General features: G+C 37.5%; 2 protein-coding genes across 2 annotated transcripts; one reads left to right on the top strand and one right to left on the bottom strand.

Annotated features, from left to right (window-relative positions):
• Nucleotides 1–9,532: 9,532 nt before the first annotated feature.
• LOC133707897 (uncharacterized) lies at nt 9,533–12,376 on the bottom strand. The gene is made up of 3 exons (XM_062133356.1): nt 10,262–12,376; nt 10,031–10,167; nt 9,533–9,833 (listed from the first exon to the last, which is right to left on the bottom strand). The coding sequence occupies exon 1, from the start codon at nt 11,366–11,368 to the stop codon at nt 10,493–10,495; it is 876 nt and encodes a 291-aa protein (XP_061989340.1). The 5' UTR covers nt 11,369–12,376; the 3' UTR covers nt 9,533–9,833; nt 10,031–10,167; nt 10,262–10,492.
• Nucleotides 12,377–14,221: 1,845 nt separating this feature from the next.
• LOC133711411 (uncharacterized) lies at nt 14,222–14,605 on the top strand. The gene has a single exon (XM_062137542.1). The coding sequence runs from the start codon at nt 14,222–14,224 to the stop codon at nt 14,603–14,605; it is 384 nt and encodes a 127-aa protein (XP_061993526.1).
• Nucleotides 14,606–27,897: the final 13,292 nt, after the last annotated feature.

The raw sequence follows: 27,897 nt of genomic DNA, 5'->3' as shown, positions 1-27,897 counted from the left end.
ACCAAGCAGCCTAGACACTAGTACAGTGGAAGAACACAAGCCCAACGAGCAGCCTAATGAGGCAATTACCAGTGCCGCCGTGGCCACCGGGATGGGGAAGAAGACGAGTACAAAAGGTGCCGATTTGCTGGAAAAGGTGATGGCTGATATGAGAAGACCTCTTGATGGAATCATGGCCGACTTTGAGAATATGAGTTTGAAAGATACCAGCTCCAGGTGTATCTTAGCTATGTAAAAACAGAACAAAGTTCAGTTCTAAAGTTCAAGGTTACTGGACTTGAAATTGTCTAGTGCAAAAGGTCCGATATGTGGACTTCGAAATTTTGAAGTGTAATTAAGCTACTGAGTGTAGTAGAAAATATTACTGAGTGTACTAGAAAATATTATATCGTATTGAAGTTGAATTCAAGTATGTTGCTGAGATAGTTATTGGTTTGAATCATTATTAGAAGCTAGAAGTTATCTTCATGATAATACTAACTGAAATTTTCTTTCTTTAAAAAAAAAACAAACTGAAATAAAATAGATCAGTTCGGAAATGAATTTACGATAGAATTTATTACAAAATGTGCGCTTTGAGGCAAACAGTGACCCACATGTCTTTCTCTCCTGCCCTTTAGAAGTCTAGCTAGTAGGTATAGCACATCTCTCTGTTTAGCTCTCTATACAGATGCTGAACTACAATAATTAAAAGTTTAATGTTAAGTCATTAACTGATCATTAAAGAAGAGTGAAAGCATAGTCAATGATCAATGAGCAATCACAATAATCATATACATCTATAACCAATGATCAATGAGTAATGACAATAATCATAAAGAATAAGAACAGAGAGCAGAGTATACAGTGGCGGATCCTTATAGGGGCGGGTGAGGGCCATGGCCCCCCCAATGTTTTCAAATTTCCTTAACCAGCCGTGTATAACACCAATAAAGTCAACAATTTTGTATATATATGGCCCCCCCATTGCCCCAATTTACTAAACTATTAATTTTTGGCCCCTCCAAGATTGGGCTCCAAGTTCCGCCACTGAGAGTATATAATCCGAGATTATAATTTGATATGATTAGATATTACATATTACTAACAGAAGATAATGTTTTAACTTTTTACATTCTAGTTACACACTACTCAGTGGAGCAAAACTTACTTGCAGTAGTGTTTCAAAAAATTAATTGCTCCAATTGCTTTGCTGTCGAATCAACTGGAAGTAACTAATCAAAAATGCAGCAGAATTTCTTCAAAAAAAAAAATTAATTGTTCCAGCTGCATGCTTTCCAGTTGATTCGCTGACTACAATTGTACACAAAAAAGTCGCCAGCACAGCTCTAAATAACTTGATGTACTATATGTTACAGATGCATAGTAGTTGAGCGGTTATTCATTCACTTTTTTTTTGTCTGATCTTCTTCAGTTCCCGGTGATGGTGATGTAGTTCTTTCATGCCGGGATTCCCTATCAAGTTATATATTATAAGATTTTTTGTTAGGAATATGTATAAATTGATTTCAGTTTCAGGTTCAATACAAATGTACTATAAATAGATAATACTTACCTTTTGCTTTTCTTTTCTGGTTCACCAATGAAGAGTGCTTTTTTGCTTGTTTCTACTGTTCTTTTTTTTTTTTTTTTTTTTTTTTTTTTCTGAGGTAGAACGATCTGGGGTAGCTACTCCTACAGGAGCCTCTGGATCAGGAAAGATGGCCTTCACAATAAGCTCGCTGTTAGACCTTGGCTCGATCTGAAAGAGGTGATGTTGGCCAATCATATCCTTGATTTCCTTTGGCAGTGTCTGTCTTGTTGGATATTGTCTTCTGTTCATTAATTCTTGACAGCTGTTGCCGAAGAGTTGCTCAGCTGCTTTCCCCATCACAATTAGTGTGGCTTCATTTTCAAGATCCTCAATTGTCATGTACACTCTATAACTGTGTGAAAAATGTTTATGTACCATTAATAAAAGAACAACGATATATTTATCTTTAATAGGTTATGAAAATAGGGCGCTTAAGAGATAGAATGTAAATAAATGTAATAATTATCATTGAAATGTATATGTGACCGATGTTTTGAACAGAGTTTACCATGGGAGAGGTTCTTGCGCATCATGCTTGTTGCAACTCAATTGGCTGGAATTTTCTTTCTGTCGAAGTTGCTTGTGGCACAATGGACAGCCGTTGTACCACCAACTGTCGTGTGTTGAGAATCTGGAGATTTTACCGCTGCAATAAACAGTATCATTCTGCAATTTTATGTGTATATTGTCAGAGTGTAGTTAGATGGATAAAAAATTATAATAGTGAATCATTGCTATGTAAAGAAGAAAAATAGGATTGTTCGTACTGCGTATAAGTGCGGATTGAGTGTGTTCAGATCTCGTACTGTTTTTTTTTCTCTGGCTCTTCAGGTCTTGTTGTGTCGGCTGTTTAAATGGAATAGCAAGGAACTTCACCTTATCGACTGGCTTTGAGAATCTGTAATTTTTATGTTGTGTTGTTAGTAAATTATTGCAAACTAACTTATGTGAATCAAGAAATAATATAATTAATAGATTTTGATTTTTTTAGTGAGAATATGATCGAAACAACTTACTCCTTTCTATATTCATCCGTCTGTGGAATTTGTGGATCTATAACCATGCAAGTGTGATTCGTTGCTGTGAGTGTGGTCCGTTCTGTAAATTGTGAAAATATTTGATTAGAAAACATTGATTAATACTGCTAGAACAGGAGGAGGTTTCATTCTTTAGAGGTATGTACCTTGGAATTCAGTGATCCGTAAACTTGTAAATACTGCTAGAACAGGAGGAGGACGCTTTTGAACAGCTTCTACATCGATTCTCGGGCGCTATCACCCCAGAAGGTGATTCTCACATCTTCTCTTCTGTATTTTGTTGAAACCATGAATCTGTGATAGTTTATCAAAGAGGATATTATTTTCTAAATTGTAAGGATGATTGAAGATAGTATACCTGAGATTTTCCAAAATGACTTCACACTTCGATTCCATTTTTTCTTTGCTCCTCACAAACACTTGGGATTCTGGCATGATGGACTTCACACAGCCATAAACATCTTTTATGAAGAGAAGAAAACAGAGACGGTAAACAGGATGGATTTCAAAACTTTTTAATTAGTGCGGAATTAGTTTAACAATTAAACTACTAACTAAACATAAAATCCATTCCTTTAACCTATGATCTTGGCTTATTGTGATATGTATATAAACATAGCATGCATAGTAAGGAAAAACAAAGAGGGAGTTTATGTTCTACTCACCCTTGGAGCGTGATTTTAATCCGATCCAAGTGAACCACCAAAGTTCCTCTCCTTGATCTCTCCTTGTGTGTGTTTCCTCCACCTTGAAGCACCTTGAATTAAGAACTCCTTCTTGTACTCCTTCTTGTGCTTGTAATCTCCTCCTTGATGTAACAAGTAAAGCCACAAAAATATATGGCCTCTAAGGATCTTCACCAAGTGAATCAAGAGATGAAGAAAGATGAAAGAAAAGAAGAAATTATGCAAGTGTTCTTCTTTCCTTTAATTTCTGAAAAATGGACCAAGAGAGAACTCTCTTTCTCTCTCTCTAATCTGAAAAATAATGGTGTAAAGATACTACCATTATTATGTCTATGCTTTCACTTTTATATAATAGGAAATAACTCCAATTACTAAAAGAAAATATTGACTTTCATAAAGCCAATATTTTGGCTGGTCCATACATGTTATTGGGCACTAAAAATGTGTCTTGGGCTTTCATTTAAATCTCATTTAGTGAAGCCCAAGTCCACACCAAAAACCCGACAATCGTTTAGGCCCAATAGGTTCGGTTTTACCCGAAAATCCTAATTATGTTCAAATAATAAATCTAAATAATTATTTGCTCATAACCAACTCTTGTTTAATCTTCTTCATATACAATCTCAAGGATCCACTTATATGGTGTGCGATCTCTTAGGTTCTAATTAACAAGGCAGTGAAGTTTATAGAAACCATTCTATTTTGTTTACGAATCAAAAACTCCATTTTGTTATTAGGATAATAAATGTTTATTAATCCTCGGGGACTTCACAAGTCATGAGTGACGTCTTGCAACATATCATGACTACCCTAGTTAATGTAGAATGACAAAGAACCTATTCAATTGGAATTACAATACAATACGGTCATTCTCTAACACGATGTTCTAAATCACATCATCGGGGTATGGAATTGATATGTCAATCCCCTAATGTGATTTTTCATTCTTATGTGATTCTTAGAATGTGATTAAAAACTCCTTTTTAAATCTCATTCAATGCTTTGGCCAAAGACTCATTGAATCACATCTTTGAACATACACCTTATTTACTTAAGGATAGAGATTCCTTGTTGTACACTCACATGTCTCCATGACCGAATTGATTATACCAATGAATGCATCTATTATATCCATTAAGGGACACAATATTATTGCATCATCAAGAGATAATCCATTCACTCATAAGACAACTATGGTGTCTCAGGTCAAAAGACTAATTTGTATTATTGCAATTTAGAGTTCAAGTTTGACATGTAAGTAAGACTCCATACAAGAACTCTAATGATCGCGTTCAGTGTACTCTTTAAGTTAAGAGCACCCACATACTTGTATTAGTGTCTCTACACAAATGACAAGAGACATATCATCCTCCATATTGAGCATACATAGTATGTGCTAGTCTTTCCGGATTATCAATGTCCATGTGATAATCCTATGACTAGGAACCTTTTAGGATAAGAGTGTGAAAGAGTAAAGGCCTCACACATCTAACTCTTTAGATTACTTTCTCTTTAACTCATATTCCTTGGATCTTGTTCAATCAAATATTAAATATAAGCAATGAACAATAAACTTGCCCTTTTGATTAATAATAATTACAATAATAATTACATCAAAATGATTGTTTTAGGACACAATTCCTTGAGAAATTGAGAAATTATAATTACATCATGGCGTTTAGAGTCTTGTTCTTCTGCTATGCTTCTTCTTCTTTTTTTTTCCCCTCTCTCTTTTGATCATGTACAATTGTGATAAGAACAGTAATTTTCCAAATTTTGATATTGTTTTTTCTTTTATGAATTTTGTTTAATCTAATTATAATTTTTTTTATGAAAATATGTTATGTCATGTCATTTTCCACATCACTTGGTGTTATGTTGACATCATTCAAACAACAAATCACAACCATTAAACCTTTTTAAATCTAATGGCTCACAAGGTGTGTCAAAATTTGTGTAAAATATGGTGTCCCTTGATCCGGACCCTGATTATAAAATACAGAAAGACTTTTTATTAAGTATATTACCGGATAAATTTTTTGTATGGTAAATTTATAATTTATCATTTATTTTAAAAACTTGAAAATGTGTAGTTAAAGCATCCATGGATTTTTTTTATTTTTTTTGAAGGAAAAGAGGTCAGAAATTTATTGAAACTTTAGCAAGGTTTACAAAACATTAGCTTCAGCTGCCAATGCAGCCAGCAAGAACGAAGGAGGAGAAAAAAAGAAAAATTCTTGAGTTGCAGCACTAGCATATGTTGCCATTATATCAGCAACCCTATTTGCCGTTCTATGAACATACACTATCTTCAGATTGGAAATGCCTTCAGTAATTGAACTTAAATCCTCATAGATACGCCCCAAAACAGAAGTGTTGACGCCTTCAGAGTCTGTTAACTGCCTTTGTACTAACTGCGCATCTGTTTCCAACACAGCTGGGACCAAACCATACTCCAAAGCAAAACTGATTGCCATTTTACAACCCAGTACCTCCGCATGCTCAGGGCCAAGCAACCCTTGCAGAGGCTTACCTCCACCACCAAGAAACAAGCCTGAACTGTACCCCTTACTACAAAGCCAACACCACCACAGTTTGTAGCAGGATTATAAGCCCCATCCACATTAATCTTACACCATCCCAAAGGAGGAGCAGACCTGTAACGTCCCGAACCTAAAGTTACCAGTTTACGAGTCTTTCGATGGGTAAACGACAATTACATTTAATTTTTGGCTCCGTTTTGACATTTTAGGGGGCCCTAAAAGTTGACTTTTTTGTTCGGATCAAAATTTGAGAAAATGTTTTTCATGAAAGTTGTAGAGTACGTTAAAACGAGCGTGTGCATATGTGGTACGTAAAAATCGGAGTTCGTATGCGAAAGTTATAAGCGAAATATGAAAGTTACTGTTTATAGTAGATTGGTATAAATTTGAAAAGTTACTGTAGCCGGGTAACTTTTCTTTCTTTTCTCTCTCCTTCCCCCGTGCTCTCTCAGTCTCTCTTCTGCAACTCTCTCTTTCTCTCTTCTGCAACCTCCTCTTTCACCACCTCTAGGCCACCAAATGGCGAGCTGCGAGCATCGATAGACTCGTCTCCTCCTCCTTATCACGCATGTGGGAGTTGTTTACGACGATTTGGCCGGAAATGTGGAGATCGAAGCCAACATTTTTACTGTAGCAAATTGGTCAACGCCGATTTCCGGCCACCTCCGGTCATAAACCCAGGTCCATTAGAAGCGCCTTGAGCCTCTCTTCATGCTTGCCAAGTTTCATAACCCAGATCGAAGCATGGAGGAAGAAAGCATAATTGGAAAATTTCACTGTACTTCAGAGTGCTTAATTGTTCGGCTACTTCAAGGTATTTTCTGACTTTGTCACAGTTGAGATGATGCTGTGGATGAAATTTGGTGGCCGGAGGAGGAGTTGGCCGCCGCATGAATAGTATGACGGGTGAATAGTGCGGTGTATGAACAGTGATTTATATTCTGTTTTTTTTTAGCTAGTTAAATTCTATAATTTTTGTAGAGGTTGAATATGTGAATTTGGTTGGAATTGGAGAAGTTTTTAATTGATTATGAATTTCTGGGAATTTAGGATTTCGATTATCGATTTACGAGAATCCGACCGTCGGATATCTCTTGGTTCTGACTTGGAACCTTTAAGATAACGAATTGGTATTAGATGTAAAATTTGGGTTGAATCAGAGAAGAAGTGGCGAGATGATTTATGAGGATTTGATTTTGAGAATCGTATTTAATTGTTGAATAGTTATTCACGAATTATAATTGTGTACAGGGCGATATACCGAACTATTGCTCGATGAAGGAACTCGTATGCGTGATCGCCTAAATAGTACTGTGAGTGGACATTTGTTTTTAAATTAATTATGCATGCAGTATTATTATTTCCTTCCAATTGAGATTTAAATTATGTTTTGAATTATTGAGTTTTATGGTTTATTGAGCGTTGATTTATCGAGATTTATTTATGAATTACGAGATTAGTATTGAAATTCCTTCCCGAGGGCTTTTAGTAGATTTTTGAGATAGTTATTCAGGAGTTATTGAGTTGAGAAATGATTTTCGGGAAGTGACTGATTAAGAAAATATTATGAGAATTATTGATTTCGAATATCAGTTGATACGATGATATACGAGTACGAAGGATTTAGCAAATATTTGAGCATAGTTGAATTATCGAGATTTATTGAGTTTTGAGCTTTTCAGCCTTGAAGTAAGATTGAGTTTTCTTTCCGAAAGCATTTATTGATTTACAGAGTATTTGATTTATGCTTTCGAGGATTTATTGAGATATTGAGGTATGAGTTAGCGGGATAATCCTGAGTTATGCTTTCAGTGGATTATTAATGATTTATTGAAGTATTATCGAGTTTATTTCCGAAAGCAGGTAATTGTAAGAGGCTGTTTCCAGTCTATTGAGGAGGCTATTTACGGCGCATGCGCATATTACCTAGTTGGCAGTCCCTTCTAGGTAATAATCTGGTTGGCAGTCCCTTCCAGACTATATTCCGGTTGGCAGTCCCTTCCGATGCGTCATTTGGGTGGCAGTCCCTCCCAAATGGCATGAGATGGTTAGTTGGCAGTCCCTTCTATCCACCGCCTCCTATTCCGGTTGGCAGTCCCTTCCGATGCGTTATCTGGGTGGCAGTCCCTTCCAGATGACATGAGGTAGTTAGTCGGCAGTCCCGTCTACTACCTGTGGTTAGTTGGCAGTCCCTTCTACCACCGCCTCCTATTCCGGTTGGCAGTCCCTTCCGATGTGTCATCTGGGTGGCAGTCCCTCCCAGATGGCATGAGATGACTAGACAGCAGTCCTTTCGAGTTATCAAGCAAGCCTCTTGAAAAGGATGTTTTTATAAGGATTGAGGATGAGATTTTAAAAGATTTCAAGATGTTTTATTTCTACGCGATTAAGATTGCAGTAAAGATGATGATTAAAAGTATTTTTCAAGATTGTTACTGCATGCGAGATTTTAGAGAATAACTTGGGAAAGCATTAAGTTTTACTTATTCATTCGAAATTACTTATTTTTCGTCCACTCACTCTAACGGTTTTTAAATGTTTTCCCCTGGGCCCTTCGGTTTCAAATGCCCAGTTTGCAGGCCAGTTTAGCTTGAGGTCGAGCGTACATGGAGTTGAGGCATAGCTGTCATATCTTCCGCATTACAAAAGTATCGGTCCTTTATCTTATATTTTATCATCTTGTACGCCTGTACATTAGATTGCTCTGATAACCTATGAGATTAATATTATTAAGTTCAGAATTGTACTGTGAAATGAGAGATGTTGTGATGCAAAGGGAGCAGGGTGGCTCCAGAAGAATAAGGGTGGATTATTTTAGAAGTGTAAGTGTCTTTCTACAGGTTTTGGGTAATCCACTTTTAGAGGGAGTTCCGCCAAATTTTTGGTAGAATTTCTTCTAAGGTGGGCCCCGCAGGGCCACTCCAGATTTCAAGGTGAAGTTCGGGGCGGGTCCTGTCAAGACCAACGCATTAATCTCACTGGACAACTAATGATAGTCTTCAAATTATGAGATCTAAAAGCCTGTAATCTGGTCATTAACATCAACAACACCTCAGGTGCAGACACACTCTTATTATCCCACACCCTACAATTTCAAATTTAAGAATATAACAAACTTTAATACATATTTGGGTAAAATCCACAAATGGTACCCAAACAATCACGAAATGCAATTTTTGGTACCCACAAATTTTTAGAGAATCTCGTGGTACCCCGACTATTCCTCATTTACTCCATTTGGTACTTCCGTCCAATTCCTCGTTAAATTAGCTGATGTGGCACATTTTTGCAGGGATAAAATAGTCAGCACAGTCAGCCTAGTCATCTCATTCATCCATATCAGTATCTCCAACATACTATTATCCCTTCCCCTCAAAATATCCCAAATTTCCCTCCAAAACCTTCAGATTTTCCCTCTTTTTGAACCCAGACTCAAGCCTAAATATATGATTGATTAATAATATGTTTTCTTTTAACGTTGATTCATTGTGTTATGCTTACAAGTATTTTGAATATGATATATGAATTAATGCAGTAAATCTTAAACATGTCAACTTCATGGAAACATAAAAATATTCATTACAATAACTAAACTCCAAAATAATCTTTATAATATAGAATAACTAAAACAAACAAAGGGTCACACATTGACCATAATCTAGGAACAAAAGGTCACATTGACCATGATAACATCAATAAAAGGTCACAGATTGACCATGATATCATTAACAAAAGGTCTCGCATTGACCATTTAAATGTTTAATGATCCAAAAGCAAAAATGGAGGTAGCACAAAATTAGTTCTTCCATATTGCCCTTTTAACAGGTTGTCTTGTTGCCCTTTTACTTGCAAGTGATGCCTGTGTTGCTTGAGAAGATGATGCAGGGGCAGCACTACTTGACCTTTGAGAAGAGGCAACATATGCTAATGTATGACCTCCCCTCCTAAGTACTCTTGGTGAAGGTGCCCTTGATGCCTTTGGTGCTCTCTTGGCCTAGCATAACCAACACAAAATTTGATATTACAATTAACAAATGGCATAACTGAAACCAATTTCTTATTCAATTGCATCTAGTCAATCAATAAGGAATTAACAATTACAAATGGCATAATTAACACCAATTTCTTATTCAATTGCATTGGTCAATCAATAAGCAATTAACAATTACAAATGGCAATATTAATAATTACCTTTGGTGCGGCTGCTGTTTGTACTTGTACATTCACATTATTAGCACACCCTTGTTTTCAACACTCACATTCACATTACTGGTTCCCTGATTATCCACATTCACCCTTACATTTCCAGGAACTCCACTATTTTGTCCCTGCCAACATATATAAAATATGATTAATCACATGTTTATATGAATATGCCTCACTAAGTTAAAAATAAACACAAATGTCATGTCATGTTCTCACCCCAATTCCTTTTGCCTTCGTTGCAAGTTCAATATGGCAAGTTCTTTTGTTGTGATCCCCAGATCCACAAACTTTACAACTCATTGTCACATATCTAGTCCTAGGAAGTTTGGTTGGCCTTGCTTCACTTGCGGCAGGTGGTTCCTCACCTTCTTCTCTGTGCCTCACCATTTTTGGTCTCCCAGGTTGTCTTCTATATGGTGGAGGCTGGACTGGAGCTTTAATGATCTTTCACATCTCAATACCAGGAACTGGATTGATAGCATATGAATATGCATCAAGGTATGCTTGCTTGCTATAATAATGATGCACATATGCAATATGGTCATCACCTTTAACCCAAATTGATGTTATTGCATGTGGGCATGGCAGACCAGACAATGACCACATCCTGCATGTGCATGTTAGCTTGGCTAAATCAACTGAATGTTGCACTTGCAGAATGCTTCCACCTCTCCTATGAATTTCAAACACAAAGTCAGCAGACCTGAATGCTTGATATTCTCTAGCTCTTTCTGAATTTTTCTTAATTATTTTCTGAATCCTTGGGCCAATATTAACCTTCCACTTCATACCTGCAACCCTCCTATTGTTCAGCCTTATCATCATATTTTGCCTCAACCACTCAAACATCACTAAAATAGGCTTGTCTCTACACTCTGCAATGACCGAGTTCCAGCATTCATTCGTATTGTTGAGAAGCATATCACACTTACAATGCTCAGTAAAGTGTGATCTACTCCAGTGTTCTGGTCCATCATGATCAGCCAACCATTTTACAGCTGCACTTGAAGCTTCTAGCATCTCATTCATGTGCTTGTTGTACCAGACCATTAGTGTGTCCCTTGCTACTGCCCAAAGTAAGTTCTTCAACTCAATTCCCGGATTCTTCTTCTTAAAGTTATTGTGAAGATCCCTCACACAATGCCGGTGTTCAGAACCAGGGACCATTTGTTCCACTGCATCAAGCAATCCTTTTTGCTTATCCGACATAAACACATACTTAGGCCCATGATCTAGCTCAAGATCTTCCACCAGATATTCCATAAACCAAGTCCAAGTTTCCTTATTCTCTATCTCAACTACTGCATAAGCAATAGGAAACATACCGTTATTTGCATCAATGCCTACGGCTGAAAGTAGTTGTCCGGATAGTTAGACTTGATATGACACCCATTAAGTCCTATGAATGGCCTAAATGCCTTCTTCCAACCCCTTTTTACTGCGCATCAAAGCAAACATAAAACCTCTTGAATTTCCTAACACCTCCATCCATCTCTGTCTTCATCTTCACAGTTGAGTGAGGGTTTGTTTCCCTCAACACAGCAACGTAACTTTCTAGTAGGTTGTACTGTTCAGCCTCAGTTCCTGAGTTCATTTCTGCTGCCAATTTTCTAGCCCTAATCACTTGCTTGTGTGAAATAGACTGCCCAAAATCTTCATTCACCAATTCTTGAAACAACTTCTTGGACATATAGGGATCTGCCTTGAAGTGGTTAACGTATTCTTTTGCAAGAAATGTAGATGTGCACATCTTAACCCTTGGAAGCATCTCACAAACACCATGTTCCATGTAGCTCACCATCAGTAGGGTGAAGAACACCATGCCCCATTGTTTGACTACTTAGACCACCAAATGAACCTTCACTCAATTAAGAAATTGGATATTCAAATGCACTTGTACGACCAAAAGAACTCGGACCAACATCGATAGCCCTTAGTCTAGCCATAATTATCTCTGGCTTGAACAATATGTGCGGTATTTTTTCCTCATAGCCATCCTTCTCTAACTCTGCCACAGCTTCCTCTACCCTCCTAACACCTCCACCAACAAAATAAATTACTACAATTCTATTTTTTGGCATAGATTTAATCATCTTGGCTGCATCTTTGTCATCTTTTACGGGGATGTACCATGATAAATATGGGTGCTTGAACCAGTAGTGAACTGGTGGTTCCCTATAACCAAGTCTCCAAGCAAATGTGTTGAGCTCCAACCATGAAGTCTTTTCGGGATCAAGTTTTTCAAGCCAATGAACTTCACCTCCAATGTATTTGTGTTGCCCACCACCTGCATCAACAAAGCTCCCTCCAAGGTGTATTTCTAGAGTAAAACCCTCACCTGCAGACAATCAAATATTCTTTACATTTCATATTTTACCATTGTACTTTTACTAATTACAAGTTAACTGCAAACCAAAGAAACTAATCAAAAATTGAAACTTCTTCACCTTTAGCTATCCTTTTCTCATCGTTACTTTTTAATAAATTGAACAAGCTCAATAAAAAAACTTTAATATGTCCATATACAAATCCTATGTAGAAACCATCATCCTTGCTAATTAAATGAAAGAATTCCCTAGTTAAAAAATGGGGCCTGGGACATAGTTTCACACTTGCACTTTTTCCTCCTATTTTATTAAATATTGGGTGAAGACAAACACAACCATTCCCACCATCAATTGCATCAAACAAACATAAATTAAATCACAATAGAGCCAAACTAGAAACGAATAACAAAGACCCATTCCCACCAGATGCATTTAAATAGACCCAGAACAACAACAAACCAATTCAATGCCAATTATGTTTAGTCATCAATATACCCAACGAATCATGTATAAATCAATAATTTCAATAAATAGACAACATATATAAACCATCTTGGGACCACAAAGTGAATGAGAAAGTGATGCTCACTGTGAAATTCAGGGGTCCCATAAACCCTAAATTCATATCTCCAGTACTCATCAGATGTCTCCTCTATGACCATCTCAGCGAGCTTTTTCAGTAAGGGAATCGAATCTCACTTTGAATCTCTTTCTGTCTATCAATCAGTAGAAGAAAAAAGGATCGATGAATATGAGATGAAAAAGGGATTTTTGAGTCAAAAGCTTTCTGAAAGTGTTTCTGAAATCTGAGTCAATTGTCGAGGCAAAAGAGATATTAAGGGTGGTCTGGGCAAAAAGACAATTTTGTCCATGCCATGATGTCTACGTGTGTACCAAACATGTGCCACATCAGCTAATTTAACGAGGAATTGGACGGATATGGGGAATGTTTCCTTTGCCTAGAGGAGTATTCTGAAGGGACGAGATGTGTTGAGCAACGGTCTTCGGTTGAAAGTTGGGAATGGTGCTTCTATTAGGGTGTGGGGTGATCCTTGGCCTTTTTCTCCTCCAGTTGAAGGCCTTGAATACTTATTGGTAACTGACTTAATTGATGGTGATCAAAATGAATGGGATTTGCAGTTTGTGAAAACAATACTTTCTGAGAGAGAGACGGAGATTATTGGTGGCATCCCTCTTAGCATTCGCCCATCAATTGATAAATGGGTCTGGCACTATGACAAAAAAGGTCAATACTCAGTTAGGAGTGGATACCATGCATACAGACGCTTCATGCATGCAATTGAACGTGCTTCGAGATTGTATATGGAAGCAGGTGTGGGGTGCCCATGTTCCCCCCAAGGTACGTACTTTTGCATGGAGGTTAATTAAGGGTGTTCTTCCTACTAGATGGGCATTATCCAAGAAGTGCAACATTCCAGATCTTTCTTGTCCTTTTTGCGATTTTAATTTGGAGGATGACATTCACCTTTTCAAAGACTGCAAGTGGGCCAAGGAGTTTTGGTTCTTTGGACCTTTGAATTTGAGGTCAAGAGAGATGCAGACACATAGTTTGGTGGAGTGGATTCAGCATGTGTTGGAGAGTCACACTCACCAACAACGTGAACTTTTCATCATGCTACTCTGGGCATTGTGGACGGAACGTAATAATGCAGTTTGGAAGGGCAGTGTGTTCAATCCCATCAATGCGGCATGTTGGGCATCGAAGCATCTTGAAGATTACCGGAAAGTGCATATTGGCAAAGAGAAAAAGAGGCAGCCAAGGCCTAAGACCTGATGGCAGCACCTTCCAAGTGGGAGACTGAAATTGAATGTAGATGGAGCCTTCTAGATGGACACAGGACAAGGAGGCATTGGGGCAATTATCAGAGATGAAAATGGTACGTTTTTAGCTGCTATTGCACGTCCCTTTTCTCTTGTACGTTCTGCTTTGCATATGGAGATTGAGGCTATGAGAGCGGGACTTCTATTGGCTATACATCAGGGAATGACTAATGTTGACATTGAAACTAATTGTGCTACTGTTGTTACCGCACTTAATGGTGAGATGGAGGATCTTTCAAAGATTGGCAGTATTGTAGAGGATTGTAAGGCCTATTTACAGGCTCTATCGCCTTTTCATTTACAGTACATTTACCGTGAAGTAAATGGTGTAGCCCATAGATTGGCGCACCTTGCTAGTTTATCTGTTTTAGATGAGTATTGGTTAGAATAGGCACCTGTTATTATTCAGGATGTACTCTATGAGGATTCTTGTACTAGTACTCGAGGTGAAGGTTATATGTCCCCCTCGGTGTACAATCATCCTTCGGTTATCAATAATATTCGGGTGTGGGGCTGAGCCTCCCAGTAAGGCTGGGTTCCAAACCCCTTAAAAAAAAAAAACGAGGAATTGGACTGAAGTACCAAATGGGGTAACAGAGGAATAGTCGGGGTACCACGAGATTCTCTAAAAATTTGTGGGTACATTTTGTCAATCAATACCATTAAACAGGAAACCTGATTCATATTTAGTCACTATTAATCAGTGAATTCTTACAATATCTATCAACTTTAAACATACAAACAGTGATTCAAAGTGGTAAAAGGAGCGAAATTCTAACAGAAAGCTCTTGGTCTTCAACGAAATCTGAGTTTTTCAATCGAAAACGATAGTTTTTTTATTTTGGTCGAATTTCGAACTTCAATTTTATCTAAATATGATATTTATAACAGATGAGATATGTGGAATCAGAGCAAAAAGCGATAGATAATAAGGTATGATGCTAACCGGTCTTTTTCGTTGATTGATAGGGATTGTAGATCTGAAGGTAGTGGAAGAACTCTCTTGGATATTTGCAGACGCTTCCCGAACAATCTGATAAGCGCATTGAAGATTTTATATTATTAGAATCAGTGGTAGAAGTGTAAATTGCTGGAAAGATTGGATAAATCTAGAATTTGAGAAAGAGGACAAAATCAAATATTTGTCGATTCATCTAGAAAAGAGTATCTGGAAAGCAAAGTCATACCTTTGTCAGGATAAGTGTATAGGTCTGTGTATATAAGAATTGGCTCGACTCCAGCCGACACACCAAAATAGCTTACAAATAGTAAAACGGCTTATGAATAGTTAACAGACGTTTTATATATAGGAAATATACTTAATATATATGATTTACAGTTGTGAGTACATTTCAGTGTAGTGCCATTGTCCATTATTTCATTTTCATTTTGTGGTTGATATAAAAGCACTGCGGTATCTATTTCTACAGTTCCATTAAAAAAAATTTCGCTGGACCAAAATTTGTAATCATTTAAATGAAAATACTACAACCATTGGTGTGACTAATGAACTTTTGTATTCATGAATTTTTTATTTAAAAAAAAAATTAAACAAACGAGACAAGCTATAGTTCCCCAACAGTGATTCAAAGTGGTAAAAGGTGCGAAATTCTAACAGAAAGCTCTTACTCTTCAACGAAATCTGATTTTTTCAATCGAAAACGATAGTTTTTTTTTATTTTGGTCGAATTTTCAAACTTCAATTTTATCTAAATATGATATTTATAACAGATGAGATATGTGGAATCAGAGCAAAAAGCGAAAGATAATAAGGTATGATGTTAACCGGTCTTTTTCGTTGATTGACAGGGATTGTAGATCTGAAGGTAGTGGAAGAACTCTCTTGGATATTTGCAGACGCTTCCCGAACAATCTGATAAGCGCATTGAAGATTTTATATTATTAGAATAAGTGGTAGAAGTGTAAATTGCTAGAAAGATTGGATAAATAATGTGTCCATTGATCCTGACCCGGCCCATATAAGTAACATCGTTCAAAAAACATAATGGATGTCATGAATATATTAATTACATAGAATGAAACTAAAATTACCATTTGTGATCACAATTGTAGTAGTTATCGTAATTCAGTAGTCAAACATGTAAATATTATTGTTGGAGATTTTTTATTGATTGAATAACATTGTTTATCAAATAAAGAACCACATTACAACGACATGAGCCTATTTTGGTCTATTATGAGGGTTTGCCTTTTTAAGCACACATTTGTCGTTAATTTGTAATATTATCTATATACCTGTAAATATTGTCCTAAATGGAGTAATTACAAAAAGGTTTGCCCCAATTACACAATCTAGAACTATATTACGTGAATGAGGACACATGCTCTATCTGGTATGAAATATAAAGATTTAACACTTTGTACAACACATTTGTCGTCAATTTTGTAAAATGGCTCATAAACTGGTACATGTTCTCTTAGACCTTGTAATTACAACAAACAAGACATTTATTACAATATTTTTAATCAGACGTCCTTATATTCGTAATAAGCGTTGTCAGAGATGAATTATTTTCTCAATGAGGAACATTACACAAGGTACCACCCAATTACACAATCGAGAACTATATTACGTGAACGAGGACACATGCTCTATTTGGTATGAAATATGAAGATTTACCACTTGTACAACACATTTGTCGTCAGTTTTGTAAAATGGTTCATAAACTGGTAGATGTTGTCTTAGACCTTGTAATTACCACAAACAAGACATTTATTACAATATTTTTAACCATTTGTCCCTCTATTCGTAATAAGAATTGTTTGAGATGTAAGTATTTTCTCAATGAGAATTTATGCATAAAATTTATGCATATGAAAAACACAACCAAGACACTTAAACATGGAACAAGTGCCTTTGACTCTTATGACAAAATCAATCTCAAGCATACAAGACCTCCAAACTGATTCTTGCTTTTCCTTCCCCTATGACCGTCCTTCTTTTTCAATATATATGAATAGGTGCCGTCCCAACACACAAACAAACAGATTTCTACCCTAATACCACTTCTACAAGGAAACAATCTTTTGTTTTAAAGATGGCCAATTAAAGACACCAAACCTAAAGTATTTAGGAAATCAATTACACCCTTTTACACACAGAAAAATATCTTCAAATAAATAAAAGATATTAAGTATTAACCCCAAAGATACTTTCCTAGACCAACACCTAATTTATGCATGTATGCATGGATGCATTTACCTGAGATTCTCTTAGATCAACTTGTAGGATACTTCAAGGTTTTGTATGGGAATGCCAACACACCAGAAATAGTTCTTGTACCTACAATCTCCCCCTTTGGCATTCCTATACAAAACAACCCTATACTAATCATACTCCCCCTCAATCGTTACAACAAATTCCAAAGGCATGATATTCCATAAGCATAATATTCCGTAAGCATGATATCCTTCCTGCAACACTTGTAAGCAAACCTTGTGAAAAGCAAGTAATAATCCACGAGTTAAACATATAATGAATAAGATCCCAATAAAAACATTCCAACGACAGATGTTTCCAAAGCACACATGCTAATGAACCATTGCCAATAAACCAACTAGAGATGTCTCAATTAAAGCATAGCAAAACTAGCAACAAAACACAAAACAAAACACTCACCACCAATTTCTCCCCCTTTTTGGATAGAATGCCAAAGGACTTATGCAGCGGAAGCAATGTCCAAGTATTAATACTCCCCCTAAGTGTGATCATGTGATGAGAGATGCAAGAATGAAATGCAAACACACAATGAGTGAGTTGTATCCAAATGCTAAGAACAGATTTAATTAGCATAGCTTTTCCAACAAGAGCAATACCACTTAACCATAAACAAGAGTGCAACAATATAAGTTCACACGAGTGAATTGATTACGACAATCACAAGGTAAGATAGAGGGTGAACGAGTATTCTATACCTCTTGTTGTGAAGAGTAAACATATCTCAAGATGGGGTGTGTAATATTTGTGGAAACCTGAAAAGAAAAACTCACATACGAAACAATTTGAAGCACATAATTTTTATTCCCCTTATAACACCGTGTGGGCATGATTTTGAATTTTTTCTTTTTGCCTTTCACACAAAGTAACATTTTTTCTCAAGAAGACTACGACCCATGTAACGAGTATTATGCTAGCAGCTCCCAAGTCAGATGACTTTAGGGTACTAGATGTAACAAGGACATCCCAAAGAGTACATCTACTCGAGTCAATAGTTTCACAATCCACCGGGGTGACCAAACCATTCTCGTTTCTTCCCAATCCTCATATCGTTTGTCACGACCGAGGCCTGTTTACTTTGGGAATAGCCTGGCCATGCTCCATAAATTTTTTTTTTTTTTAAAGGAGCAGCAAAAATAAGGAAATATTCCGTACAAGAGTATTGAGAATAGGTCAACCAACAAATATGACTTACCACCACTTAGAGTATGTGTGCATGTGAGGATTCAAGGTGATAGAGAATATGTTGTTCAAGCTCACAATTACAGAGTGATGCAAGAGTAAATTTAAAATGTGCTAGGCACCTCATTGCACACAGATTTAAGGAAAAGAGTACGGCCCTTGTCAATTTAAGTTCAAAATAATCTATCAGACACTCGGGGATACAAACCACCATTTCAATCCTGAATTTCCAGAAACTGAACCTAACAATGCAGAAACGTAAAGAAAATGCACATATACTATCATGAAGACATACAACATGAATGCATGCAAAATGAATCAAGCGAAGTGAGAGTATCAATACTTAGAGCATCCACCAACGGTGCCTCTAAGTGATTCAAATTGAGTTCTGTCTAACGGCCGGCCTAGTAAACGAATTAGCCAATTTGTGTTTAGTAGGAACGAAAGCAAGCTCAGGCATATTTTCAAGATTATCCGTATGAGCAGAAAAATAATTATTTGAACCTTTTTTAATCCAGATTTGCTTCTGCTTCAACTTCTGCTCTTTGGGGATTGCAATACGCTCTGCAATCCTGCGAATCAACTTCAGGTCCTCTTTTAGCTCAGCTTGCAGCGATGCAGTTGGGCTGATTTTTTATGCTTTTCTCTGATTTTGAGTGACCTTGCGAAGTACATTACACCTAGGACGTATGTGTCCCAATTTTTCGCAATAATGACAAGTGGGAATAAAGCTTTTAGAGTTATGAACATACCTGGGCTGACGCACAGACTTGTGACTGTCAGAACTTACCTGAGCACCTTTATGATGGGTTTGAAGGGCTAAATTTGCCTCTGATATTTTGGGCAACTTTGGACCAGAATCATTGTTATTTGAAGCTTGTGACTGATCCAATGAACTTTCACATTCCACACCTTTAACAACGGTTAAAGGCTTGTAAGACTCACCTTCATAACCTAAACCTTCTTTGTTGCAATGAGCTTTACCAAATCCAATCATCTTAGAGACCTTTTTAGACCTTATAGAAAACTTGTTGAAGCTTTCCTTGACTTTCAATAGCTCATCCTGCAATTTCTCATTTTCAAGGGTTAGTGAAATATTTAGAGTGGACTGAGTCTTGATTTCAACCTACAAAATTTTGATTTTGTTTCTAAGCTCATCATGCTCCTTGTCCCAATTTTGAGATTTGACCTCACCCTGCAAAACTTTAATCTTATCAACAAGGTCAGTATGTTCTTCTTCCCATTCTTTTAAAGAAGTATCAAATTTTTGCTCAATTTTCATCTTTTCCACGCTTAAAGATTCAATTTCTTCTTCAAGTTTGTTATTTTTTCGAAGAACAATTTTTGAAGCATTATACAATTGCTTACACTTTTCATTTGTTTCTTCATCAAGAGTATCATCTTCCAAGTCAGAACCATCAGAAAAATCAATATTAAGAGAGGAAGTAAGAGCAAGATTTACCTCTTCATTCTCAGATTGAGAGCCTTCATCACTATCACTCCATGTGGATTTTAAAGCCTTGTTACCATGTGAATTATATTTCTTGTTGCCACAATTGGCAGCAAGATGTCCAATTCCACCACACTCAAAGCATTTAGGTTTGTTAGGAAAAATTTTCGATGAGTTTCCAGAAAAGTTTTTGTTTTTTAAAAGTTTTTGAACTCTTTAGTCAACAAAGCTAAATCCACAGAATCATCAACAATATAATCTTTCTTTTTAACAGAAGAGAAAGCAACATTTTTTACCTTTTTCTCGGGCTTGATCCTCATCTCAAAGGTTTTGAGATTACCTATCAATTCGTCAAGAGAATAGGTGTCCAGGTCTTGAGTCTCCTCTATAGCTGTCTGTTTGGATTGAAACTTTGATGAAAGAGACCTAAGAATTTTCTTGACAATCTGATGCTCTTCAAAAGGATCAACAAGACTGTGACACTGACTTGTCACGTTCATAAGACGAGCATGAAAGTCATCTATTGATTCATCCTCCCCCATTTGCATGTTCTCAAACTCCAAGACAAGTCTCTGAAGCTTCTGACCTCTAACCTTTTTATTTCATTCATAAGTGACCTGAAGAAGATCCGATGCTTGTTTAGCCGTGTCACAATGGCTGATTCTCACCCTCTCTTTCTTGGATAAAGTTGTGTATAAGGAATTCCGTGCCTTGAAATCATAACTTCTATTCCGAACCTCCTCTATAGTCCATTCCTTCCTAGGCTTAAGAACTCTTGCAGATGCCCTTTCTACTTTCTTTGAGTCTTCAACCTTGGTTGGGTGTTCCCATCCAGTCTCAACTATATTCCACATATTTTCATCCTGAGAGTAGAGGAATGCCCTCATCATGATCTTCCATTGTGAGTAATCTTCACCATCAAACAAAGGGGGGCAATTTATCGAACTGGAGGCTCTGTTATATTCACTTTCCATCATTTCCTCGAATCTACTAAAAAGCTTTAGAACCTGCTCTGATACCAAGTGAAAATACAAGGATGAAACGTTTTTCTGGAAAATGTGGATTGCAAGGCACGTATCAATCCTTACTAGGCAGAAACCAAAAATAATAAACAGAACACTAGATTTTTGGTTACGCAGTGAAAACCTCAAACATGAGATTAAAAACACTGCGGGGCTCTTACTCTTGAGAACCCAAAATAAGAATTAACTTTTGATGAAGGATATGTTCTTTACAAAACACATATAGCTCTCTACGCGGCTACAATCTCTAGACTCACTAGAGTGGTGCTTGTCTTGAATCTTGACCTTCTTCTTCACTTGAACGATCGCCAAATATCGCTCTTCTTTCTTCACAGCCTCTCTACTGATCTCAAGAGAATTTATGCATATGAAAAACACGACCAAGACACTTAAACATGGAACAAGGGCCTTTGACTCTTATGACAAAATCAATCTCAAGCATACAAGACCTCCAAACTGATTCTTGCTTTTCCTTCCCGTATGACCGTCCCTCTTTTTCAATATATATGAATAGGTGCCCTCCCAACACACAAACAAATAGATTTCTACCCTAATACCACTTCTACAAGGAAACAATCTTTTGTTTTAAAGATGGCCAATTAAAGACACCAAACCTAAAATATTTAGGAAATCAATTACACCTTTTTGCACACAGAAAAATATCTTCAAATAAATAAAAGATATTAAACCCATTAACCCCAAAGATACCTTCCTAGACCAACACCTAATTTATGCATGCACATGCATTTACCTGAGATTCTCTTAGATCAGCTTGTAGGATACTTCAAGGTTTTGTATGGGAATGCCAACACACCATAAATAGTTCTTGTACCTACAAAATGCCCGGCCATTAACTCCAGAAGAGGTGATATTGTCTTTTTCTTAATTTTTTTTTGGCTATGTGGTCCAGAAACTTGTTCTGATGTTGGACATCAAGAATATAACATCATCCCGGATGGATATTACTTAGTATCATTTTTTTTTTTTGAAAGGTTACTTAGTATCATTATCTTGTTATGTTTTGCTTTCCATTTTGTCATAGCAGGCCATAGATGCTATTTCCTCTTCATAAGTATGACCATTTTCTATGCAGGTCGGTCTTATTTTACGCGCAATGGAATTTAACAATTCTACCAGGATATACCTAGCTGCTGGTGAACTATTTGGTGGGGAGAGATTCATGAAACCATTCCGCGTTTTGTTCCCTCACCTTGAGAACCACAGTTCTGTGGAACACTCAGATGAGCTACCAGAGAACGCCCAGGGATTAATAGGGTCTGCAGTGGATTACATGGTTTGTCTCCTCTCTGATATTTTTATGCCTACATATGATGAACCTAGCAACTTTGCCATGCAAACAATCTCCTTGGACACCGCCTCTATTATGGTTTCCGGACCACAATTAGACCTGATAGAAAAGCCCTTGCTCTAATCTTCATTGATCGCGACTTCGCGAGAAAGGACGAAAAGCAGGTTTTGAAGAAGCTGTTAGGCAAGTGATGCTCAAAACAAACCTCGGCGGCCCTCACAAGCGGATCTCACCTGAGTCTTTCTATACAAATTCTTGGCCAGAATGCTCCTGCCAAACATCTCCAAAGAATCCGGTGTTAGATCAAATATGGACTTAACACATATCTGATTAAAGTAATTGATGATTAGCTAAATGTCAAACCTAGTTTAACATGGATACAAACTATAAATCAATACTAGTAGCTTAATGAAGCAGTGTATCAATTCATTAAGGATAGTAATCCATTGCTTAGTCTACAAGAAAGGCTACAAGATGTGATACGTACATTAAGAATCTAACTAGGGAACCTAATGCGATAAAGAATGCTTTAATGGGAAGCTTCTTGAGGGTTAAGTCACCTATATATATATGGATGAATTGGTCACTGTTGCCACCACGATTATTGCATTAGTTCTGTCCATTGAGAAGCAAGGTTGGTAAGCAACAGAAGACTATATTCTTGTGATCAGAGTTTGCAGCTGCATAAGATGGAATCCATGCCAGTGATTGCTGAAGGTAAGCGTTGATCCCTTGTGTGATTGTTGTGCATATGTTGTGAGCATGTAATTATGGTTTTACATCCGGCAGATAAATGTCCACCAGATAATGTTTTGGAAATTCTGAACAGCCAGTTAAGTCAAGAGAACGATGATCCGGAATCAAATTCAACATCTGTTAGAGAAAGATGATACAACAGCTTGAGGATTTGTAGTTGCTGATAGCTCCTTCCCCATACTATAGATTATTGAACCCCTTTGTGCCTGAACGATAAGGAATGGGTTTCTACAATCATGCTCTGGCTTTCAGGTGATCATTGGATTCGTGCTTTGGACACTGATACATTTTGACGTTCTTCTAGATCAAACAAGTGATGGTTTTTCAGTAAATTCTGATTTTCTGGTTTCATCTTTTGGTAATTTGAAACAGGCTCCATCTTGGGCATTTGGAGGCAGGGTTCAGCTTATCTCGGGGTATCACTGTGCTTCACAGCATGGACAAAGAGAAGGGCAAGTTGACGATATTTGATCGACTTCTTTGTATAATGATCATCTTATAGTATTACTTCAAGTTACCAAAATCCACTATTAGATTATTACTTGGTATACTCATTCTAGATTCGACACGCATTGTATTATTGTCTTCATTAAATTTCTCGAAAATCTAAGTTGATTTCTAAAATTGTTAGAATGATGATTTGAGGGGAGAGTAGGTGACCCAGTTATTCTATAGAGAGGATCAAATTTAGATCAATGACTGATGTTGATATATTAAATGATGAAGTTCTATTCTTGTGCTTAATTTACTGTTTCCATTGTTCATAATTACTGCTCACAGACTTTGAATTCAAACTTTCAAAGAATAAAACATCACTGAAAATCAACAGACATTGATTAGTAAACCAAACTATACAGAGCAAGTTTGCTGATTAGTTTTGGTATTGTCCTCAGGTCTCAGGAGTGAGTAAATCTCTCCCGTTATCAATTCATTTAAAACCTTAAACCCGATTAAACCTTCTCCCATTGGCAGCTGTACAGGCCCAATAGGCCCAATAACAAGTCCTGCGTGTAAGCCACGCAATTATTTCCTCGTATTCACAGGGAATTTCCCTTTTTTATTATTATTTTAATACCTTCGTTACTGGATCAGGAGATTCTCCAAATCTATAAATACGGGAACGCGTCCCCATTTTTACCTCTACTTCTCTCACTCTTCTCAATCTCTCTCTTTCTCTCGGTCTCTTTTAGGGTTTATACGAGAGGCTCTGCAGATCTCAGATTCAGATCGATGGATTTGAGGTCTGAAATCGATCGCTGTTCTCGCAAGCGCAAGGAGAGCAATCTCCGACGCGTCGTTGAGACCTCGGAAGGAAATCTCCGCATCTTCGCTCTCGCTTCCTCCTCCTCTGACCACGACGACGGAGACAACGGCGGCTCCAGAAAACGCATGAGGCGAGACCGCGGCTGCAACGCCGTCGTTTCATCCACCAAGCTCGCCGTTGTTTCATCCACCAAGCTCGCCGTGGAGCCCACCAGACCCGTCAGATCCGCCGTGAAACCCTATGACGACGGTGGGGATCTGAATATCGGGGAGTTCGAGAAACACACAAAGGGCATCGGCATGAAATTGCTGATGAAGATGGGCTATAATGGAGGCGGACTGGGGAAGAACGAGAAAGGTATTGTGAGCCCAATTGAAGCCGAATTGAGGCCCAAAAATGAAGGTCTTGGTTTTGATTACAAGGAGGGGACTAAGCTGCGGCGGCGTCCCACATCGTTTGTGAAAGCCAAGGTGGTGCACAAAAGTGTCGCTGGTGGTGACAAAGATCACAAGAAGACCAAAACAGAAACAGCCAAAAAACCAAGCAGCCTAAACACTAGTACAGTGGAAGGACACAAGCCCAACGAGCAGCCTAATGAGGCAATTACCAGTGCCGCCGGGATGGGGAAGAAGACGAGTACAAAAGGTGTCGATTTGCTGGAAAAGGTGATGGCTGATATGAGAAGACCTCTTGATGGAATCTTGACCGACTTTGAGAATTTGAGTTTGAAAGATATAACCTCCAGGTGCATCTTAGCTATGTAAAAACAGAACAATGTTCAGTTCTAAAGTTTAAGGTTACTGGACTTGAAATTGTCTAGTGCAAAAGGTCCGATATGTGGACTTCGAAATTTTGAAGTGTAATTAAGCTATGGAATGTATATACTGAATATATGTGATTTAGAGTTGCGAGTACATTTCAGCCATTGTCCATTGTTTCATTTTGATTTTGTGGTTCATATAAAAGCACTGCGGTATACACTTCCACAGTTCCATTCAAAATTTTTGAACACTTGGATTTTAAAACAAATGAATAAATTACATCACGAAATTTCCTACTTATAACTTGATTTTAAGAGCTATAAAATCCCTAGTGTTATAAAAAATAAAAAATAAAAAATTATAAAAACTATACCATGTAATTCATATGTACTATCTAATTGAAAAGAAAGAACTACAAATACTTCCATAATTAAGGCAATTCCACCTCCCCTCCACCTCCAAAACTTGCATCTATCCACATTTAATACTAGCATATTGGAATAAATCACAAATAGTATCCTAACTATGGATGATTCTACATTTTAGTACCTGTTGACAACGAAAAAAAGAAGGTGAAAATTATATGTACATATCTATATATGTTTGGATATATGAATCCTCTTAATGAAATGATGAGATAAGACCCAGCTATTGTGGTGAGAAGAAGAATTACGAGTGAATAACTTCAAGTGGTCTTCTTTCGATCATAATCAAGAGTTCAACTTCTAGTGGGTCTCATTTCAAAAAGAAAGGACTCCAGCTTTGAGATTAACAAGGAGAAGTCAAACCTTGTTGAAAATTTAAGGTGGGTCAATTACAAATCTTGCATTTGAAAGTAAGCCTGATCATCCAAATATTTCAAATACATTTTGGCTTATCCACCGAATGTGATTAGCTCCACCTCTTGGAAATTCAAGATAAGAATTGTGGCAACTCATAAGTCAGCCACGTTGGAAAGAAAGAAGTCAGCAAGCTCAATCTTCATGCGGAGATATGGGGACTGTTTCTCAAGTTTCAATTCACATTCAAAAATTTATCTCAAGCTGACCGGAGCTGCCTATATAAAGACACGTTCTCTACAAGAAACGGGGAGAATCTAAAAAAAAAACAGGGATAGTAGAAAGACTAGAGAGCAAAAAAAAAAAAAAAGACGAAAGCTCTGCTACATTAAAGAGCAAGAGCCATCAACATTGAGGCACCCAAGAGAGAGGAGAGTAGAAAGGAGAGAGTTCGCACAATGCTGAAGCTCTACAACATTCCATCCTTAAAGCTTTCCAGGAGAAGCCAGACGGAGAACCACGTTGTAGTAGAAAAAGCTTCATAAATCACAGGTATATGATTATAATTATCACTTGAAATTACTGAACTTTCTCTTTCATGATGCAGACGTTACTAAGTGTCATCTTTAACGTCACCACAAATACAACAATCGATGAGCATGGCCAAAATCTCGCTGGAGTGTCTGTTGCTGCTCTCACCCTCATATTCTCCTGTTGATGACTAAGGCAATTACCACATCAGTGACAACCGAGTCATCAAGCTAGCTGCTGCCCATAGTAGTCTCTCTGACACAAATAAAAGCCACAACGTGGTGGTGTCTTTCTTTCTTTCTTTCGGTGTCTATATGGTGGTGCGTCCTGCGTATAGGCGGCGAAGGCAAAGTGAGCTAGACTAAACACGGTGGTGTCTTTGTTTCTTTCGGTGTCTATATGGCGGTGCGTTCTGCGTATAGGCGCAAGAGGCAAAGTGAGCTAGACAAAGCATGGTGATTCCTTTCTTTCGATGTCTATATGGCAGTGCATCCTGCGTATAGGCGGTGAAAGCAAAGTGAATTAAACCTAACATGGTGGGTGGTGCCTCCCCCTCAAAGCACATGAAGCCCACGAGCAGTATGATCACCAACGAAGGCCAAGCATATGCAGCAATCAACAAAGCCGCAGCAACGCCGCGATCAATAAAGCCATAACTTGATTGTCTACTAGAAGTCTAGAATGATGCCAAGTGTCGTCTGTCATCACAAAAAAATAAAATGGAGACTCAATTCGACAAGATATCCATCAAATAGAATGGTACATGGGTCTTGGAAAGTTGCTAAAATAAAAGTCAACGACGTGAATTAATGGAACAACATTTGTTTTTGAGCTCAATGACGAGATTGCATGCAGAAACATGTGTATAGCACAAAATATAAAGTCATGCATTGTCCAGCTTTTAATATGTTGGAAGAGTTGAAACTTTGAATGCTATTCTGGCATGGGCAGCGCAGAGAAAAAAAAAATGATAAAAGCCTTTTCTTGCCAACACCCAGAAGCCATTATGTCTAGCATGCATCAAGGATTGAACAAGTATAATCAATCCTAAATCCTAAGAAAGATATGCGAGACTACCTCCTAAAGCTACATGGGTCGACACTTCTCAAAATTGTACCTACATTTGTCCTTCTTGCTAGAGTGAACAAACCTTAAAATGCAAGCAGGAGGCATAAAATAATCAAAGGCAGATAATGGTGTTGAGCTCTCTCATAGTCCCATATGTACAGAGAGTTTAGAAGGTGTCCAAGTCAACTCTACACCTACTTCAAAGTTCCGGGCTTTTTTTTTTTTTGACAAGACAAAGTTCCGGGCTTAATCAAGATTACATTTCAACTACAACTTCATTCACTATTTTCTTCTCCTACCATCCAATCTTTCAGCGGCAACCC

This window comes from Rosa rugosa, chromosome 5 (assembly GCF_958449725.1).
Source record: "Rosa rugosa chromosome 5, drRosRugo1.1, whole genome shotgun sequence".
Lineage (NCBI taxonomy): Eukaryota > Viridiplantae > Streptophyta > Magnoliopsida > Rosales > Rosaceae > Rosa > Rosa rugosa.
This window is presented reverse-complemented; position numbering and strand designations above follow the sequence as displayed.

Excerpts from the sequence above, each read along its gene's own strand:
- LOC133707897 (XM_062133356.1), bottom strand. The coding sequence starts at position 11,368 with ATGTTTCCTATTGCTTATGCAGTAGTTGAGATAGAGAATAAGGAAACT.
- LOC133711411 (XM_062137542.1), top strand. The coding sequence starts at position 14,222 with ATGGACACAGGACAAGGAGGCATTGGGGCAATTATCAGAGATGAAAAT.